At 40.3% G+C, this 21,362-nt stretch overlaps 1 protein-coding gene across 1 annotated transcript in view; it reads right to left on the bottom strand.

Annotated features, from left to right (window-relative positions):
- Nucleotides 1–2,111: 2,111 nt before the first annotated feature.
- cwc22 (CWC22 spliceosome associated protein homolog) overlaps nt 2,112–21,362 on the bottom strand; it is a 39,772-nt gene continuing 20,521 nt past the window's right edge. The window contains exons 15-21 of the mRNA XM_053234294.1: nt 19,378–19,438; nt 10,944–11,021; nt 9,026–9,178; nt 8,635–8,762; nt 8,429–8,530; nt 6,290–6,480; nt 2,112–3,541 (exon numbers count right to left, since the gene is read on the bottom strand). Coding sequence (XP_053090269.1) covers nt 2,328–3,541; nt 6,290–6,480; nt 8,429–8,530; nt 8,635–8,762; nt 9,026–9,178; nt 10,944–11,021; nt 19,378–19,438 — 1,927 coding nt within the window. The 3' untranslated portion in view covers nt 2,112–2,327. The remainder of the gene's footprint in view (nt 3,542–6,289; nt 6,481–8,428; nt 8,531–8,634; nt 8,763–9,025; nt 9,179–10,943; nt 11,022–19,377; nt 19,439–21,362) is intronic.

Raw genomic sequence — 21,362 nt, 5'->3', positions numbered from 1 at the left:
TGTAAACACTTCCATCGATCACTTAATTTATCATAAACTCTTCAATCCATCTATTAATTTATTGTAAACTCTTTCATCCATCAACATGAACTTTTCCACCCATCAATTACCAATTTACCGTAAACTCTTACTCCATTAATTTCCTGTGATCTATTCCATCCATCTATTCAGTTGTAAACACTTCCATCTGTCTATTCATTTTTTGTAAACGTTTCCATCCATCCTTCCTTCCATATCAAAAACTCACATCAACTCTTCCACTTATCGTCTTTCCTCCTATTCATCCTTCCATGTATCATCCACGCTTCCATCCATTCTTATCCTTCCATTCATTTATCCTTACACTTAATTCATCTTTCATCCTCTGATTCATCTTCCCATCGATCAGAGATCTTTCTTCCATTTATCCATCCTTACATCCATCTATTCCACTTTTACCCATCATACTCCTATTGATCATTTTTTAATCACCCATTCTCCCATCTCTCCATCCATCCCTCCTTCCGAGGTTGTTTACTAGGTACAATTTTATATATTCAGTGTTTTATTTCATGTTCTACTTTCCCCATGGAGGATCAGTCACGTCTGTTTAACCGTCATTCCTTTTTATGTGGTTGTTTATGTGAACGGCTCGAGTAGGCGATCATTCTTACTTTCCTGCTGGCCCATAATACACTTGTTTTATGCATTTTATACTCTGTATTGCACACAAATTTCACCATAGAGATCAATAGTGTCTACTCCTCTATTTATCTTTGAATTCTGTTGGACGGTAGAGCTGTAAAAACGAGGCATGCTGCCGACTGGCTCATAGTTTAAAAAAAAAAGTATAAAAGACTGAACATTTTCATCTGCAGTATCTACTGCTGTAAACTCTGAAACCAAATAGGGGACAAGTCTCAAACAGAGACACTGAAAATGACTTCCACTGGTTCGCTGAAGTCTATTTACCTGACTATCCATCAATCCACAGTGCCTCTGCTCTCTTGTCCACATCCAGCACTCTAACTAGCTTGTGATTGGCTGCTGCGTGATCACAAAGGACAATCTACACCTCATTACATACCCCTACAAAGGCAGGACGCGTTTCTAGGTTAGTCATTCACTGTTTACCCTCTGAGAGGTGAACGAAGGCTTTATTAAAGAACAGCCGTATTCTTTCCGAGCTCCTGGAGGGCAGAAAGGACGCATCAGCGTCAGCGCTCGTCAGATCAGAAGTGACAGCGCTGGTTTGTGTGTCGTTTTCTTTACAGAATGACTAAGAACAGGAGAGACGGGTGTCTGGCAGGCTCAACATTATTTTTCCTGTCACAAAGCAAGGGAATAAACATACCAATATTTAACACGGAACATTTTGTTTGCATATTTTTGGGAACCTTTCGCACTTTTAGAATAAAGGCTGTCCCATTCAGGACGTAGAAGCTAGACAGCAGTCTTAGATATATATATTTTTTTTAATTCCAAACAAATTTGAATGAAAAAAGACAAGGCTGACACTTCATCATGTTAATTGTGTAAAACATGCTACAAAATTAGGCAGTTAAGGATGAACTAAAGGAAATACGGCCTGCTCTGTTATACCGTAGGGGGCGTTTATTTATTTTACTGGCATGGTTTGGCTCCACGTGACCCTTTATTGGGAAGAGTTCTCAGAAATCAGTACACTATCAGTACATTATAAATTAGCTCAGCTTTATCCTATGACAAAATGTTTGTATGATGGTGGGCGTGGGCTTTTCCAGGATGGCCCGCCCCCATCTACAGGAACAAGGGCTCACTGAATGGTTTAATGTAATCATACAAGTGTGCTCATATTTATGTTTATATCCAGATCTGATAGCAAACCTCTGAGTGTCCTTGCTGAAAAGAAGAATTCATGTCCTGCAGAATTCTTCCTCAGAAGGATGCTCCGCCTACATCCAACCTTTCACAGTGTGAAAATGAACCTAACAGAGCCGCGTTTTTTTATAGTCACATCCGTAGTGATGCAAACACATCCACCCAGGAAGTGATTGGTGCTGTTTATTCCTCCGCTGCATGTAAACGTAGCTGTACACTAAACAAATTAATAAATCCCTTCCACATTCCAAATATAACACCAAAGCCAGTCGTTTAATCAATTATTTTAATGATCATATAAACACAAAACATTTTTAGGGAATTCAGAAAATACAAAATATCCTCCAGGTTACAAACAACTTCCTCACATTTCTATGGTCCAATGAGAATCTAAAACCGTCCATATTTCCCACAATGCACTGCTAGTTTGTACAGTAACACTGCATTTCGTCATCCAGAGTTAACTCTGATATCTCTCATGCCGTGGGCTATCTGCGTCTCCTGGGCGATCTCTCCACACTCCTGTCCTCTCTCCTCCTGGACTCCCTGTACCGGTTCTCCTTGTCCTCCCGCTCCATTCCGTTCCTGTACGAGTCTTTGGAAGACACGTCCTTGCTGCTTCTCTCACGTGATTTTGACTTTGATCTCTCTTTCTCTCTGCTGCGCCGGCGATCTCTCTCTCTCTGCGAGTCACTTTTGGTGTCCTTGTTTTTGCGCGAGTCCTCATTCTCACTGTTTTTGTATTGCCGGTCCTTGCGCTCTCCCCGGTCAGGCGAGTCCTTTCGTGAACGCTCTCGCGCAACAGGAGAGTCCCTTCGCCTGCGCTCTCTCACACCGGGGGAGTCCTTTTGCCTGCGCTCTTGAACATCAGGTGAGTCCCTTCTTCTGCGCTCTTGAACATCAGGTGAGTCCCTTCTTCTGCGCTCTTGAACATCAGGTGAGTCCCTTCTTCTGCGCTCTTGAACATCAGGTGAGTCCCTTCTTCTGCGATCTCGCACATCGGGTGAATCCCTTTTCCCGCGCTCTCGCACATCAGGCGAGTCCCTTCTCCTACGCTCTCGTGCATCAGGCGAGTCCTTTTGCCCGCGTGCTCGCACATCAGGCGAGTCCTTTCGCCCCCGATCTCGTGCATCAGGCGAGTCCTTTCGCCCGCGTGCTCGCACATCAGGGGAGTCCTTTCGCCCCCGCTCTCGCGCATCAGGCGAGTCCCTTCGCCCGCGATCACGCACATCAGGAGAGTCTCGTCGCCCACGATCACGCACATCAGGAGAGTCTCGTCGCCCGCGATCACGTACATCAGGCGAGTCCCTTCGCCCGCGATCACGCACATCAGGAGAGTCTCGTCGCCCGCGATCACGCACATCAGGAGAGTCTCCTCGCCTGCGCCCTCGCACTTCTGGTAAATCCCTTCGCCCACGCTCTCGCACTTCTGGTGAATCCCTTCGCCCACGCTCTCGCACTTCTGGTGAATCCTTTCGCCCACGCTCTCGCACATTAGGAGAAGATTTTGTTGCATGTTCTCGCTTATCGGGCGAGTCCTTTCGTGATTTGTCCTGTCGTCTATGACGGTCCTCCTCGCTTTTGTCTCGTCTCTGGTCCCTTTTGCTTTGTCTCTCTTCTGGAGGACAGCCATGTTTAGAACTCTTCTTATGCTTCTTTCCACGCTGGGACGCCTTTTTCCGCTTCGCGTCCGATTCAGAATCTGTGGAAGAGCAGAATTAGTGAAAACTATTAGTGCTAGTGCTAGAAGAGTGGACAGGAACAACGACTCCACAGTGCTTCAGTCAAGTCATCGTGTGGTGCGTTGTGTGTTGGCACGTTTTAGCAGTAAGAAGCTAATTACGGAAAAAAAAAGTTTCCAGGGGCCTTAATTTTGAATTTGTGAAAGCAAGTTTTAAAGGAACTGTACATTCCCTGCATCGCACTGATGTAATGATGCAGCAAAGATGGAATCTGAATGGACCTGGCAATCACTCATGTATTATAAATTATGTTGGGAGAAACTGAGGGAAATTCAAGGGGGGAAAACAAGGTCACTCAATAAAGGTTTTGAATTAGGACATGAATGGAACCTGTTTCAGGCTCTGTGTGTGTGTGTGTGTGTGTGTGTGTGTGTGTGTGTGTGTGTGTGTGCGCGTCTGCGTGTGTGTGTGGTGACAGAGCCTGCTGCTGAATTCCCTTTAGAATTACACCAGTGAGCTCTGACAGCCTCAAACCAGGTCAACACTGTAAAGCTTTCCTGTGTGTGTGTGTGTGTGTGTGTGTGTGTGTTAGTGAGAAAACTGCAGCATATCTTGTGTCCATTACTGAGCAACTTTCATCATCATTAGCTGGACACTAATGCTCAGTCAAGAAGAGAAATCTTTGTGTGTATTTGTGTGTCCTGATGTCCATTTAGACATACCATTAATGAGCACAAGATGTCTGAGCGAGTTGGGTTTTACACAAAGCACGTGCACACACACACACACACACACACGCCTTACTGCTGTGTTCTTCTAAATCTATTCACTGTTTTTTAAAGCTACAAGTAACTGAGTACCTGCCCTCATCTCTGAGCACCTGACAGGCTGTAAATGATGAGGAGGAAATGATACACTCATAGACTCTCATGTTTCCTTTTCCTCTGGAAACTGATCTCTCATCTGCTGCAATCTTTCTCCTATATGATTGATATATATATATATATATATATATATATATATATATATATATATATATATATGTTCATGATTATTTATATATATATATATATATATGTTCATGATTATTTATATTTATATATATATATATATATATATATATATATATGTTCATGATTATTTATATATATATATATATATATATATATATATATATATATATATATATATATAAGTATAGTGTACTGAGGGATGAGCTAGTGTACTGAGAGAGGGACTAGTATACTGAGAGATGAGCTACTGTACTGAGGGAGGGATTAGTATACTGAGGGATGAGCTACTGTACTGAGAGAGGGATTAGTATACTGAGAGATGAGCTACTGTACTGAGAGAGGGATTAGTATACTTAGGGATGAGCTAGTGTACTGAGGGAGGGATTAGTATACTGAGGGATGAGCTACTGTACTGAGGGAGGGATTAGTATACTGAGGGATGAGCTACTGTACTGAGGGAGGGATTAGTATACTGAGGGATGAGCTACTGTACTGAGAGAGGGATTAGTATACTGAGGGATGAGCTAGTGTACTGAGAGAGGGACTAGTATACTGAGAGATGAGCTAGTGTACTGAGGGAGGGATTAGTATACTGAGGGATGAGCTACTGTACTGAGAGAGGGATTAGTATACTGAGGGATGAGCTAGTGTACTGAGAGAGGGACTAGTATACTGAGAGATGAGCTACTGTACTGAGGGAGGGATTAGTCTACTGAGGGATGAGCTACTGTACTGAGAGAGGGATTAGTATACTGAGGGATGAGCTAGTGTACTGAGGGAGGGATTAGTATACTGAGGGATGAGCTAGTGTACTGAGGGAGGGATTAGTATACTGAGGAATGAGCTAGTGTACTGAGGGAGGGATTAGTGTACTGAGGGATGAGCTAGTGTACTGAGGGAGGGATTAGTATACTGAGGGACGAGCTAGTGTACTGAGGGAGGGATTAGTGTACTGAGAGATGAGCTACTGTACTGAGGGAGGGATTAGTATACTGAGGGACGAGCTAGCGTACTGAGGGAGGGATTAGTATACTGAGAGATGAGCTAGTGTACTGAGAGAGGGATTAGTATACTGAGGGATGAGCTAGTGTACTGAGGGAGGGATTAGTATACTGAGAGATGAGCTAGTGTACTGAGAGAGGGATTAGTATACTGAGGGATGAGCTAGTGTACTGAGGGAGGGACTAGTATACTGAGGGATGAGCTAGTGTACTGAGGGAGGGATTAGTATACTGAGGGATGAGCTAGTGTACTGAGAGAGGGATTAGTATACTGAGGGATGAGCTAGTGTACTGAGGGAGGGATTAGTGTACTGAGGGATGAGCTAGTGTACTGAGGGAGGGATTAGTATACTGAGGGACGAGCTAGTGTACTGAGGGAGGGATTAGTGTACTGAGAGATGAGCTACTGTACTGAGGGAGGGATTAGTATACTGAGGGATGAGCTAGCGTACTGAGGGAGGGACTAGTATACTGAGGGATGAGCTACTGTACTGAGGGAGGGATTAGTATACTGAGAGATGAGCTAGTGTACTGAGAGAGGGATTAGTATACTGAGGGATGAGCTAGTGTACTGAGGGAGGGATTAGTATACTGAGAGATGAGCTAGTGTACTGAGAGAGGGATTAGTATACTGAGAGATGAGCTAGTGTACTGAGAGAGGGATTAGTATACTGAGGGATGAGCTAGTGTACTGAGGGAGGGATTAGTATACTGAGGGATGAGCTAGTGTACTGAGAGGGGGACTAGTGTGTACCAGAAGAGCCGGAGCTGCTGGACGAGTCATCTGAGTCATTGGAGGAATCCGAGTCACTGCTGTCACTGCCCGAGGACGAGGAATCTGATGATGAGGACGAGGAGGAGGAAGAAGAGTCAGATGACTCGACATCCTGGTTCTGGGTCATGATCATCTTAGGGGCGTTCTTCAGATGCTCTCTTAGCTCATCTCTGTTAGAGAGAGAGAGCATACGTTAGAGATTAGCTAACAGTAGGTGTGCACCAGAACCCCTATTTTATTATAATAGGTTAAACGACAGACCCTGGCCTCATCAACAATACACAGGATCCACCATGGTCTCTTATCCGCCTCCCTGGACATTAACGAAAAACCCCACTTTGCTGTTTCATATGCGTTACATTAACACACACAACTCCGACTGCTACACTGCACCTTCTTACTTCAAACTGTGAGCATTTGCACTGGCCCACTTTTGCACATCCTGCACTAATGTACAATTAATGTCTCTATATTTTTATTTTCCTAAATGTTTATATTTTTATATTTATGCTCATAGTTTTCATAGCTTTATAGCTTCTTTATATTTATGCTTCTCATTTCATAACTCTCTCCTCTCTTTTAGTTTCTTACCTTACCTTACAATGTTTACCTTATTAATATTATTTTGATTTCTTGTATTTTACTGTTATTACTAAGCACCAGTACATCAAGACAAATTCCCTGTACATGTAAACCCACGGTACTTAGCAATAAAGGTGATTCTGATTCATGATATACAAAATGTATAATATTAATAATAGACACATTAAAAAAAAAAAACCTGAGAGATATCTGTATATATTATAATTTTCTTGTCTTGTTTTGAAGCCAACAGTCATTTAAGCTCACTCGTGCTCAATAATGTTTGTTTTCAAATTTAAACTTTACATATTCAAAATGCTTTTTAAATTACATCATGTTACATGTTCATAAGCCATTAATACATGATGCATTAATAATTCAAGACCTGACCTCACCTCATAAAGTATTCATAAGGCATTATTAGATGTGTTATTCATATTTGTATTCGTTTCTTTTCTTAAAAAGATGAAGTATTAGTATTTACTTATTAGCCCATATACTTTTTTTAAATAACTTTTTCCATAAAATGAATTACTTTCTCACTATGTTGATAAACTGTTTAGTCCATAACCAAATATTGAGGATTTTCTCAAGCTTATAAATTATGCACTAAGGTTAATAGGCAATATAATCATATAAATAATTAAACAAAGCTATATACAAATAAAAAGTATACGATGTTCTTAAAAAAATATTAAACAAATCAATTGCTGGCAAATTGCTGTACTATAAGAGCAACAAATTACTTGGGGACATGCTGTTATTGGAAAATAATCAACTTCAGGCCACATCACACAACCCTGTCGCTGATCGTTTTACCAGAACAGCATGACCCCGAATGTTTTACTCCTTACTTATGTTATTTCTAGCCAACACTGCATTCTGGAGATCATCACAATGCAGCGAATCTTGCATCCAGTACCATTCTGCATCAAAATGTCATTTAAATGTCCTTCCTGTCATCTATCCATCAATTTTCCCAATTATTTATTTCTTCTTTTCGCAGACACCATGATGGTTTGGCTACAAGGCTATTTTTTCTCCAATTTCATTAACAGATCCACCTTGTTTCATTTGGATTGACCTCAATCACATTACATTATTCGAATTTAAGTTCACTGCGCTATCAGTTGGATTATTAACACAATATTAGGCTGCATGTTCGCATGGCAAGTGATGACATTTAATCAGAGCAGTTAAACGGCAACTTTATTTTTCCATTCTAAGCTTGACATTTGAATGGAACTGCCCTGTAAAAGGTTACCATTATCGTGGTATAGAGCAGGGGGGTGCAATCTTATCCACAAAGGGCCAGTGTGGGTGCAGGTTTTCATTCCAATCAAGCAGGAGCCACATCTGATTCCACCTGGTTAATCAGCTGATCTTGGCTTTCAATAGTCTCAGGTGCTTGGTTGTGCTTGGTTGGAATGAAAACCTGCACTCACACCGGCCCTTTCCGGATAACACTGGACACCCCTGGTATAGAGAGATGTAAACATCTGCACATGGCCTACAGAGAAAACAGGAGTTTCTTACGTGAGTCCACCAAGGCCGATGGAGGTGAAGAAATTGATGGCGAATCTCGTGTTCCTCGGGTTGTCGCGAGGGAACAGGCCTTCGAAGAACGGCTGCAGAGTCCTGTCGACGAAACAGCACTGTTTACACACTTAGCGTTTATACGCTGTTTGTGTGTTCCTGAGCAGAGCACTTATAATGCACAAATCCATCTTTGGGCAACTCACGTGTCCTTGAGTCTCTCGTTGAGCTTCGGAAGCCCCATGTAGGCGCACAGCTCCTGGAAGAGTATCTTGACGAAAATACGGCTGGAGGACGTCGTCGTCTCCTCGCTCATTCTCATGCACTCTAGAACCTGCGGGGAATTACAGACCAGTTCAAAGCAAAGCATTAAAAAAAAAAAAGACAGTATATGACTTAGTATAGCAACCAAAAAATTGCTTTTTCTTTCTTCAAGGCAAAGTAATTATGATTAAAAAAAAAAGCAGTTAAATGCTTCTATGCTGTACGCAATACCATCTTTGTGACTAAGTGATGAGTCATTTAGTTAGCTTAAGGGGATGTGTTAAGGGGATTATTAGGCAGAACTGAATGCTGAAAATGATCAACGCCACTCACGCTCCACGGGATGGAGTCTGTATAGAGGAGGTGTGCGAACATTCTCGCCACGTTGCGCAGTTTGTTGGTCTCCAGCCTATGAATGGTGTCGTACTGCTCCTGGAAGATGGCCTCGAAGCTCTCCATGTACTCCTTCTTCAACAAGCAGAACCTCTGCGGAGATTCAGAGAGGGAGAAATAAACATCAGAGACACGGACAGACAGAGAGCAGGCCATAAAATAGATAATGAGATGAATTGCAGGCTGGAGCCATTCAGCTAAATGGAGGAAAGAAGAGACGGATGCATGGAAAGAAAGTGAAGCTCATAAGCGCATCTACGCAGATAGATACAGACACAGACAAACGAGTGATAAAAAAGTGAAACATGAATCCCGCTGTCTCTCAGTGTGGTGTCTGTAATAAAAAAAAATCTGCATGTCTCCTATGTGATAAAACACTCGCCCCTAGGCACCGAATTTCTAGCAGCTTTGTTTTTTCAAAAGTGTTTTAAATTCTCTGGATGCAGCAGAGAAAAACATCAACCTTAGAAATGAAATAACTGGGATATTGCTGATCCACATGGAAATAAAATCACCAAGTAGCAACTGTAAGGCATAAATATACTCTGAGAAAAAAAAAAAGGGTTTTTTTTGATGGTTAATGGTTCTAGCTTTTTAATGAGAGTGTACTTTTAATCTTTCCTGAAAGGGAAACCGTCTGCTGCAGGGGGTCTATACAGAACCTTTAACGGTTCACCCAGAGGGAAAGATCGAAGAACACAGGGTTTTAGAGTCAACTTTTTCCTCCCCTGCGAGTGTAGAGATGTATATAGATGGACATAGATGAACAGAACGATGAAAGGACATATAGCAAGAAGGATAAAATATAGACAGGTAGAGAAAAAGACGTAGATAAATATGCAGACAGACAGGTAGGTAAAATGGACAGGCAGAGAAATATAGACATGTAGGCAGGTAGGTCATCAGACATCTAGGTAAATAGATCAATAAATAGATACATAAATAGATAGGTTAGATAAATCAACAGACACGGAGATAAGTAGGTAATCAGACAGATATCTAGACAGGCAGGGCAATAAACAGACAGGTAGGTAAGTAGACAGATAAACAGACAGACAGGTAGGTAAGTAGACAGACAGACAGACAGGTAGGTAAGTAGACAGACAGACAGACAGGTAGGTAAGTAGACAGATAAACAGACAGACAGGTTGGTAAGTAGACAGATAGACAGACAGGTAGGTAAGTAGACAGACAGACAGAGACAGACAGGTAGGTAAGTAGACAGATAGACAGGTAGGTAGGTAAGTAGACAGATAAACAGATAGACAGGTAGGTAAGTAGACAGATAAACAGACAGACAGGTAGGTAAGTAAAGAGGTGAACTGACAGGTGTTTAAATAGACAAGTACAGAGCAAGAAGTTAAAAAATAAAAGCAGAATGGCAGACAGAAAAGCAGATAAATAAACAGATAAACAGACCGGGCGGGTAGAAAGACAGACATGTACACAGCCAGGCTGTTAAATAGTCAGAGTATTTAGTCATATTTATTTATAAAGCACATTTAAAACAACAGCTGTTGGCCAAAGTGCTGTACAAAATTTAAGCATATACCAAAAATACAAAAGTAAACATAGAACACAGCAACAGATAGTACACTACAGTTACGCCACTGCGCTTACTTATGACCATATGCAACAGTAAATAAATACGTTTTAAGAAGAGACTTAAAATCAGCACATGTTGGTGCAGTTCTTATACAGGGTGGCGAATTGTTCCAAAGCTGTGGAGCAGCCACTGAAAAGGCACGATCTCCTTTTGACAGATACTTAAATAGACTTGTAAAAATGGCAGGCAGGTTAATAAACAAACATGGTGGGAAATGGTTAGGCAGGTGGAGTAGGAAGATATGAGCCTCACCCCAGCCAGAAGACCAAAGAACTTCTCGTAGGTTCTCTGCTGGGCGCAGCAGTCCAGGATCATGTTACACAGCTCCTTCTGCAGAGACACACAAACACTGATCAGTACTATTAGTACATCCACACACACACACACACACACGCGCAACACCTCTCACACTACACTCTACATCATCCAAACCCTCAGAGATAAACACCAGCCTCAAACCAAATAATGGGACAGACAGATGTTATGACAGTGCACGATCTGTTCGTCCCATCCAGATGTCAGAAAAGTCAAATGTGTAATATAAACTGTATTAGCATGTAAACGATGTTTGTATGCTATCTATAGTCTTTAGTAAGTGATGCTGAACAACTACAATGACATTTCCTCTGGTCACGAGCCAAACTGCATACTATCTTACTAAATAGTATTACAATGCAGATGGAAATCATTAGATTAGTGTAGATTGTGTACTATTTTGTCTATTTAGTACACTAGTATGCAGAGACTGGGACAGACACCCACTAGGCCATCATGTATTTGGGGGGGAGAGAAACAAAACCACCCATTAGGAAGTTATATGGATACTTTTCCACTCCAGTGAAGCATTTAGTTTTATTCTTCCTTCCTTTAATTATCATATCTCCATCTGATTTATTTTTTACGCAAATTCAAATCTCGGAGCAGTGGAGGTGCTAAGCTTGGCAGGCGTCTCTGCTCCCACAAGACGTCCACTCACACGTCAACGTCACGACAACACCATCAGCGTATCGATTTCACTACACCACACACACCGCACCACAGCGGGAATCTATCTGATCACGTCATCCATCATCAGATCAGATGCTCAGGAATTCACTCCAGCGCTGGATTAGTGAGCTGATGAAACATTCAGACACCAAGTACACGAGGCTTGAAGACGATTGTAGATGAAGGCGAATGAGACTGCTTATATAAAATAAAAGCAAAGAAGCCAGAGCTCACAGATGTAACCCTGGCTGTGTAATCGGACCAAGTCACAGAGACTGGACCTGGGTTCTGCTCTTGTAGAGCTCTCGCCAGCATGGAGGGAGTTGGAATTGTGGTGATAGTGAATAATTGTGTTTTTTGATTATGACACATTTACAATCCCACACAGTTACACACATGCTTAAATATTAAACTGGCACAGTGTAATTATACACATTCGGTTTTCAGCTCCTGCAGAAGTGTGTGTTGTAACTGAAGGAAGTTATGAGCGCTATGTGCCATATTTCAGGCTTAGAAGAGATTTTTTTTTTTTTTTTTATCCGCATTGCCCTCTGCTTTTAACCTACACAACAAACCTACATACATACGTTATATATATATGTTTTTTTATTTGCCTAATAGTTTACAAGTTACTTATAATTGGAAACACTTTCAAGGCTTCACGATGTCTTCTTAAAGATGACACGGCAATTAATAAAGCATCACGGCTTACGTTATTTTACCCGTTTCTCTCGCACGCTCAGAGAGACAGCCTGGTTAATTAAATCATCCCTGAACACACTGAAGCTTGTGTGTGAGATTAAATGGCTGGGCTTTTCTCTGCCTGTGAACAGGTCACTGATTCCCTCATTATCCGCCCTAATGCTCCATCCATCTCTACAAACTGCAGGCATGTGGAAGTGAAAAGGGGAACTCTGCCTCAGGGAGGAGAAAGAAAAAGGGAATCTCTTTAGGATGAGAGAACAGAGCTTGGCCTTCAGGTCAAAAGCGTGGCACCCTTAATGCATATAATATTAATCTCCACATGACTGCTTCAACCCTTTGGGTTCTAGTAAGCCTTTGTTTTTTTTGTGTGTGTGTTTTTTTCCTTCTGTTGTGAAATGAAATCTTCAGATATTCAGAATATAAAATGCAGTATGTGTCTATCATTAAACACAGGGAAAATGGTGCTTTCAGAACATGCCTGAACTGTATCTCCTGTGATTTTTCAGCCAAAAGCAACAGGATGAAGCATACTGGGCCTGAACTAGTGTTTTAAATACAAACTGTATCTAAAGAAGAACTTCCCTCATACAGAAAGAAAGAAATGGACTTGTTAAGTGTCACTGAGGTCTGAAGAGCAGACCTCAGAGCATGACAGGAAGGAAGGAAGGATGGAAGGCAAGAAACAAGTACGCAAAGAAGGAAGCAAGGAAATAAGGACAGAAAAGGAAAAAGGCTGAGTGGAAAGAAGCAAGGCAGCAAGGAAGGGAGGAGGAAAGAAAGGAAGCAACAAAGGGAGGGAGAAAGGAAGGAAGGGGGCAATGCAAGGAAGGAAGGAAGGAAGGAAGGAAGAGAGGAAAGAAGGAAGGAAGGAAGGAGGAAGGGAGGAAAGAAGGAAGGAAAGCAGGAAGGGAACAGGGATGCAAGGAAGGAAGGAAGGAAGGAAGAGAAGAATCACGTAAGCAAAGAAGGGAGCAAAGAAGAAAGGATGGAATAGGAGAAAAGATGAGCAGAAAGAAGCAAGGCAGCGAGGACGGAAGGAAGGAAGGAAGGAAGAATGCAAAAAAGATACTAAGGAAAGAAGGAAGGACCAATAGAAGCAAGTAAGAAAAGAAGGAAGCAAGAGAGGAAGGAAACAAGGAAGGAAAGATGCAAAGTAGATACAAAGGAAGGAGGGAAGGATAGAAGCAAGTAAGAAAAGAAGGAAGCAAGAGAGGAAGGAGGGAAGAATGAGAGGAAGGAAGAAAGAAAGACACACAGACCCAGAGACAGAGAGAGGCATCAAGGAAAGAGTAAAAGCATACAAAGTGTGTGTGTGTGTGTGTGTGTGTGTGTGTGTGTGTGTGTGTATAAAGAACGTCACCATCTGCTCCCTTCATTGCCATTAGTGTGTATTACAGCTACATAAGTGAGCATCATTTGTCTCTTTACAGCCCTCTCTCTCTCTCTCTCTCTCTCTCTCTCTCTCTCTCTCTCTCTCTCTCTCTCTCTCTCTGTGCTAAGTACACCATTTCATTTTCTCCCTCTGAACTCCAGGACAAACGGCCCATGAGGCCCGAGCCCTGAAGCAGACGCTCATCACACTGAGAGAATCAATGAGAGCTCGAGAAACCAGGATCGCTACTCGGTGCGTTAAATCTTCACACGCAACAGTAACACACCCTACAGTCTGCACTAAACTTCTCACAGCATCTACAACTTTATTTTATTCCTTTTTATTTAACCTGTATTTTATTCATGTAGTTTTAATACAGTCTGAATATAAGTATCCCTATTCAATTTCATTTTTTAAACACATTGTTGTGTTTAGAAATACATATTTATCTGTTCTTATTTTTAAGTATAAAGTGGAAAGACAGTAGGTGTGTAAACTTCAAGTGGATATATACACTGGAAGTGGATTAAATGACCAAAAAAACCTGTCTGGATATTTATTTCCCCTCATTTTACATCATGATATAGACATTTTAATACATAAGAAATGATCAAATAATAAAAATGACTGCTAAATGATTTATCAGATTTAAAACATGAGCTATTGCACATGAATTTAGAGTTATCATTATTATTATTTTTTGAATGAACAGTTAATTTGGTTTGAAAGCAACAAATTCTTCTGATGAAGAAGGAAGGCATTTATAAATTAAATTGTAAGCCATTTTTGAACATTTTACAAAGTTGAAAATGTCTCAGTATTTATTTATCTGCAGCTTTACACTTTATTTCAGTCTGAATAATGAAAAATTGTCCAATTAAATCAGTTAAGAATGAAAAAGGAGACTTTATGTTGTAAAAACTACAGAGTTTATAACAGATATAAGCCAAACCCTGGATCCAAATTTATGGAATTAAGCTCACACACACGCGCACACACACACACACACGTCACTGCTACACTCGAGTGCACTCAAATTGGAGCTCGTTTCTTCTGAGCACATCATCTTGACCTCTGACCTTAGCCTGAGGACCAACAAAGTGTGTGTTTATGTGAGAAGCATGTCGAAGAAGACACACTACAACATGTCTGTCAGTAACCACAAAAGCCTCAAATCAATAACTCCTACAAGTCTGTACGAAAAGCCGAGATTTTCCAATCATCCCCTACAGAGTGAGGACATGAGGACATAAGCATGCTGCGTAAATATTCCACGTAAGTGTTTTTCTTTTCCAAATTTCCATGTTCAAGCATAATCTAACACTGTATTCTGGTTTCTCACATCATGCACAATACGAGATTGACTGAAAATGTCCACCTGCAACTCCATTATGAATTATTATCTGTGCAAAATAATAAGAATCCGCAAAAGAACTGTTAGATTATTTCCTTTTTTTGTCTTCCAGCTGAAAACTCTGTGAAAAGTGCTGTTTTTGACCCTTTTGGCAGTGGAAATGTTGCTGTATCCCTATTAAATAGCTACTGACGCTAACTATTGACTTGTCTAATGGTAGCTAAGTCGAACACACTGATGCGTTTTATTTCAAAACGTTCTCCATTTACGCTGATAGAAGCGAGGATGCCTTTCAAGCAGGAAAAAAAAACGAGTTGGGACAAGAACACGGAATAAAACATCACTAATGAGAGATGGAGGAAGGGGCGGGGCTTCCAGGGGGGCTGTCTGTTAATATTAAAGAGCTTAAAATATCTGTAAAACCGTCAATCAGACTCCAGACTCATATATCGACCGGCTCATGCACCGTTTTTATTGGGAGGAAAAAGGAGACTGTTCTTTCGGGGTATTTTTGAGTGATAAGTCATGCCAATGTACGCTGATGTTAAATCACGGAGCTCCTGGATGAAGATCAGCAGGTCTACTGGAGTCACCACATGCTGAAAATGAGCGAGTCAGCGTTTCTAAAGGTCTAATAAAAATCCAAAAGCTGCAGAGAGTGAAGCCTTGGCTGATTACCACGGTGTGTGTGATTGAGTGAGTCTGCAATCAGGCTGAAAGGCTTTAAACACTGCAGGATTTCCAGTCCAAGTATTTCATTCTTTTGGAAAATCCGGTTAGAGAGCTGGATGTGTGACACTACTGAAGCCACGACTCCAGCAGCACATACGCCACTGAATTAAGTGTCAATACAAGTGCACTGATATTTTTTAAGGCATTTTGGCAGAATCAAAGTTGTTGGTTTTTTTTTTTGTTTGTTTTGTTTTGTTGTTGTTTTTTTGCATAAATATTGAATGGTACTTAATATTAAAACTAGGAGATATGATGACAGTATGAATAAATAAATCATCATCAATTGTGTCGCAAACCTTTCAGAGACATCGCAGGTATCGTGATAACATTTTTGGCAAACTCTAGAAGCTGATTCGATATTAAAAGTTTGTAGTGAATCAATAATATTGTTTAAAAAAAAAAATTTTCCCAATTTTTTTTCAAGTAATTTTTTTTTTTTACTGCAACTTTACAGCTCCACTCTTTTGCTGAAGTTTTATGATTTGATTTTATAATAAAATGTAACCTCAAAATACTTTGTGAATTCAATCAGGCTACAGTCGTGATGAAGCACTGATCAATACGATCAATACCTACTTAACACTTCCATAAAACGCCCCCAGAGGCGTAATTTGATTTCCTTTGAAACAGGAAGTCGGGGATGGAGCGTGTTGAAGGGCCTGACAGAGTTTGGGGAATCTATCCGACTTCACAGCGGCTGAGCAAAGCGACTAAATAACGCAGCGAGAGCTTATCAGAGAGCTCGTTTCAGCTGTGCTGGATTTCTCACTGTCAGCTTCGTTATCCTGGAGCAGAGGTTTCCAACCACCGAGCCTCAGATTGGCACAGCGGCTGTGTCTCAATCACACCACAACCTGACGCATCACATGACAGTTTAATGATCCTGGGAAATTTCTAACCCACTTCCTCACAAAACCCTTCATCAATCACATCACCATGACAGGAAATGCTGTTCAACTCTGCAGCACACTTCAACTGACACAGCTGGGAAGAGTGTGTGTGTGTGTGTGTGTGTGTATGCTTCCCTACTCAACCTCTGTCAACAAAATTATCATCATTAGAATATGAAGGGTTTCATCCCAAAATGCAGTGATCCACTTTTTTTTTTTTTTTTTAAATAGCAATTTTGGTAATTAAGGATTTTTAAAATTAGCCCAACTCGACATTTCATCTTATTTTCTATTACATTTATTAAATCACAGGTATGTGTAAGCACGTGTACGTTCACGGGAATAAAGATATCTGTTAAAGTTTTAACAGTAAAGTGTGTCAAACATAAATAATGAATAATAAGGGATACGATCCGAACTCTGCATGATATGATGATATGATGATGTCACAACATGCTTTTTCAGAAATATTGTGGATATCGTGATCAGTTTTTAAAAACGTTTTACAAATTTCGTATATTTTTTAACAGAAATACTTGATGCAGCTTTTAATTTTTAATTGAATTTTTTTTAGTATGTTGATTATTAATTATACAGATTTTTTATTATTTTGATTACTATGTAAATGGATTTTTTATTATTCTGATTGATATGGTTTTTTTTTATTTTTATTATTAATTATATGGCTTTTTAAAAAAAATTATATTAATAATTATATTGATTACTGTGTACGTAATCTTTCAAGTTGTAAAGGATAAACATTTTTGCACATTTTTCATTTTTTTCTCTTTTTCAGTGTTATTTTCTATGAATGATAAATAAATAAAAATATATATTTATTTAAATATATAAAAAATGTATTTTTGGAGACTTTATATAAAGTATTAAAACAGTTTTTTAAAAATCCAACACTACTGTAGCTAGCAGTGTGTAAGCAAACCTATATATCATGATAATCACGAATATCTTCAAGAATCATGACAAATATATTTTTTGTCATATCACTTACCCTTAATTAAAGCATCTTACATAATAAAACAGATAAATAACATTACTCTGTTATAATTGTCAAGTGACATGAAATTTTCAACTCTGGCCATTCAGAAAGATGTGATGTTAAGAGAAGGATGTTAAAATATTATCTCCATCGAGGTTTAAAACACGTATCAGGGTCTGATGATGAACTTCGATACGCTCGTTCGTGCGCAGTCTCGTGATTCAATCTGCTGTTAGCAAAACAAACGATGTGTCCTCGTTCAACATTGCAGACTTCTTAACACAAAACCTGGTTTTGAAAATTTTCTTATATGTGATGTTTGCATTCTTGTACGGTTAACGTGTGGAACTGTAATGTAAACACCGGTATGTTACTGAAGCGAGTGATTAGCGCCCCCTAGTGTCCTACAGTGTGTTTAAAACAGCACTGCGTTCATGGATTTATTACTGTAGCGTATTTAAGGAGACATCAGTGCTTTATCACTGTGAAATTCTCACACAGTGGGTTATATTATATGTGTGAGTTATATTTCAGACTCTAACAGACACACACAGACACACACTCACTCACTGTGTGTGTCTCTCTCTCTCTCTCACAAGCTGTTAACCTGTTCTATCTATTTATAGCCACACACTTCCACTTGATCCCCCGCTTACCTTGCCCTTATGTTTAGTAAATCCTCCTTTTATCTTCCTGTGGAAAAGCTGGAATGTTGAGTCCTCAGGATGGAGGCTCACTTTACTCATAGCCTAATGCTTTTAGCATTGATTTGTCATTTTTAATCAAGTTTGTCTATAAAACTGCTGACCAAATTCATGACATCGTGTATTACCACAGGAGAAAAGGACATCACTGCTTCTGACCTGACCTGCACGCCTTCTCTCACACACACACACACACACTCTCTCTCTCTCACACACACACACACGCAAGTTGTGCAAAGCTTGTATAGATGATGCTTCACATAAATGAATCTTAAAAAATGTGTAATTGGTGATGTTTTCCATGAAAAGACGTCTATTTAACATTTATGGAAGGAGGCTTCAGTGTCAATGCTTTGTAACAGTTAGTAAAAAAAAATGATAAAAATTTGCAATCACTGGCAAACTGCTCTGGTATAACAGGAATAAAACACTTTAAGACATAGCAGGAAGGAAACAAGAGAGAGAAGGTTTAATATGACGCTCGCTCTATGATTTAATAACCTTTATGGGAAAACTCAGCCCATATTCAAGAAGCTCGTCTCCAAAATATCTTCCTCAAACCAGTGAGGATTTGTGGCACAAATGGAAGCCTGTAGTTACTAAATTATAAAGATCTAAAGCAGCGGCTCAGAGATGTAAAGAAGAGCGCGCTCTCTGCTTGTCCTCTCTGCACTTTATAAACCAGATGGAAGGCTAAACTGGGTCTGAATTCCCCGAGCAGCTCCAGTGCCAATCAACTACAAGTCACTTCTGGAGGAAAGCATGAGATCAGCTATAGTACAGGAAAAAGGGGAAACACCCAGATCTGAGGACAAATGCCTGTTTTTTTTCATCAGCAGTTGCAAAACACAGACATTAAGATGACTAAAACACTCCTAAGAGTATGAGGTTTAAAAATAGATATTTATCCGAGGCTGAAAGGATTCGGTAATCGGGCGAACGTACCGTCTGGCTGTCAGGGAAGTCCATCTTGATCAGCTTGTGAGCACATTCCTCAAAGTCCAAGCTGCCAGAATAGAAAGGAAAACAGAAAAGTTAGCACACCATGATGCGCTAAACAGAATAAATCTGTATGAAAAAGTGATATTTTAAGAAGCAGCTGAAATAGCCCTAGGAAAAAAAACAAATATATTTTTCACGAAAGCAAAGTGATGTATGAACAGCTGTATTATGCCTATTTTATTAGGGTTTATACATGACTGTGTACTCGCCAGCAGCATTGTTTACGCACCTACGTATCTTATATACACCTGGAGAAATAAATGTGACATTCACTAGCTGGCACGTCAGAGTCGAAACATTTCTGACTGTCTGGTTTCCAAGTTGATCTGTAATGTTTATGGATTTCGTACACAGTGACGTTAAACGCAATCACAAGATCTGTTTCTGTTTAAAACGTTCTGCTGTCTTCTTGATGGTCGTCATGACCTGCGTCTCAACTTTTTTTTTTTGGGGGGGGATGTGCACAAGCAACGCTCCAAACGACCATAGGATACGTGCAGCAGCCATCTTGCACATGCATACTTGTAGTTACTAGCAAGTACAATTGAGCCTTACTGGATTTACAGACAGGCTTTTGCTCAGTGCTGAACTGCAGTAACACTAACGGGACAAAAACCAGATAGCTATAGCTAGACTATAGAAGGATTGAGCCCTACCCATTATTTTTAAATATTTGGGACACGCAGCATTTGCACTCCTTTTCAGAAGGCAGCATTAAGGCTTCATGTCATCTATGGTTCCTTATTTTCTATTCGTTCCCAGAGAAGCCAATCTCATGCATCGTGTTATCTTCTTTGTTTCGATCAGCACATGCCTTAATACCACACTTGCCAACTCTGTTACATCCTGTTTTGTGTGTTTTTATTTTTAATAAGACAATATATTTAGCTTTAATGACTTTATAACCTGCAGCTATTTGAATTCTCCTCATTTCCATACATACATATTCATTCGATTATTTCTGTCACCACGTGGTTAAAATAAGCTCCTTGGTGTGCGAGTCCTACAAGTGAGAGGCTGCTGAAGAGAGAACAGATGTTTCACTGGTTTTGGCAATGAAACAGCTTCGTGCTGTGGGATATTAGGAAACAACGGCCCTCCTGTCTCTTTCTCTCTCTGTGGTCACTGCAGGTCTGTAAGAGCCACTAGGCAATCAATGAGCTGACAAATTTCACCTCTCAAACACAAAACGCAAGCACATGAGCCATTTTCATCACTTAAATCCGTCCTGTAATTACAGAGTTTATATTAAAAGCCACGCAGCACACATCTCTAGCTTTCACTAAACCATTTCTTACTTTTCATCACTCAGATGTGGCCAAGAACTATCTAATGTTTTTACAAAAAGACGTTCGATTGATATTACAACTGATCAACTGTACGTGCCGAGAACCAATCAGACGGCTACCTTTAAGATTCTGCAGCTGGTGGCCAGAAAAGTGTATAACAACACATGTTGGACTGATCAACAGAGGCTCACATCTCAGGCAGTTCTGAATATTTATATAGCGCTTTAAAAAAGCCATTACGGTGTGAGATAGATGAGTTTGAGGACTCATTGAGAGATGTTGATTCGTTACAAGACTGGAATCATAAACTCTGATTTAAAAACTCCTGCACAGGACAATGGGATTACCTTCGTTGATAAGCATCTGTTTCATGCTGCCTATAAGTAATCTGATCCAAGAACAGCTTGTGAGAAAGCCAGCGCTAACGCAGAAGTTGGGAATAATGGTAGCGCACCAATCAGGATTTATTAGGATACAAGAAGTAACAGAGTTCCATGAAACTCTTCTTTTAATTTCATTTAATTTACTGATAGGTTGCTGGTTCATGGTTTAGGTGTATACAGCCTCCGAGTGTGCGGAGTAGAAATGCACAGCGACCTTCATCCATTTTCAGTACAATAACAATAGCAGAGATATCAG

Source organism: Pangasianodon hypophthalmus, chromosome 5, assembly GCF_027358585.1.
Source record: "Pangasianodon hypophthalmus isolate fPanHyp1 chromosome 5, fPanHyp1.pri, whole genome shotgun sequence".
In the NCBI taxonomy this organism is placed as follows: Eukaryota; Metazoa; Chordata; class Actinopteri; order Siluriformes; family Pangasiidae; genus Pangasianodon; species Pangasianodon hypophthalmus.
The sequence above is the reverse complement of the archived record's forward strand: the minus strand, read 5'-3'. Positions and strand labels throughout refer to the sequence as shown.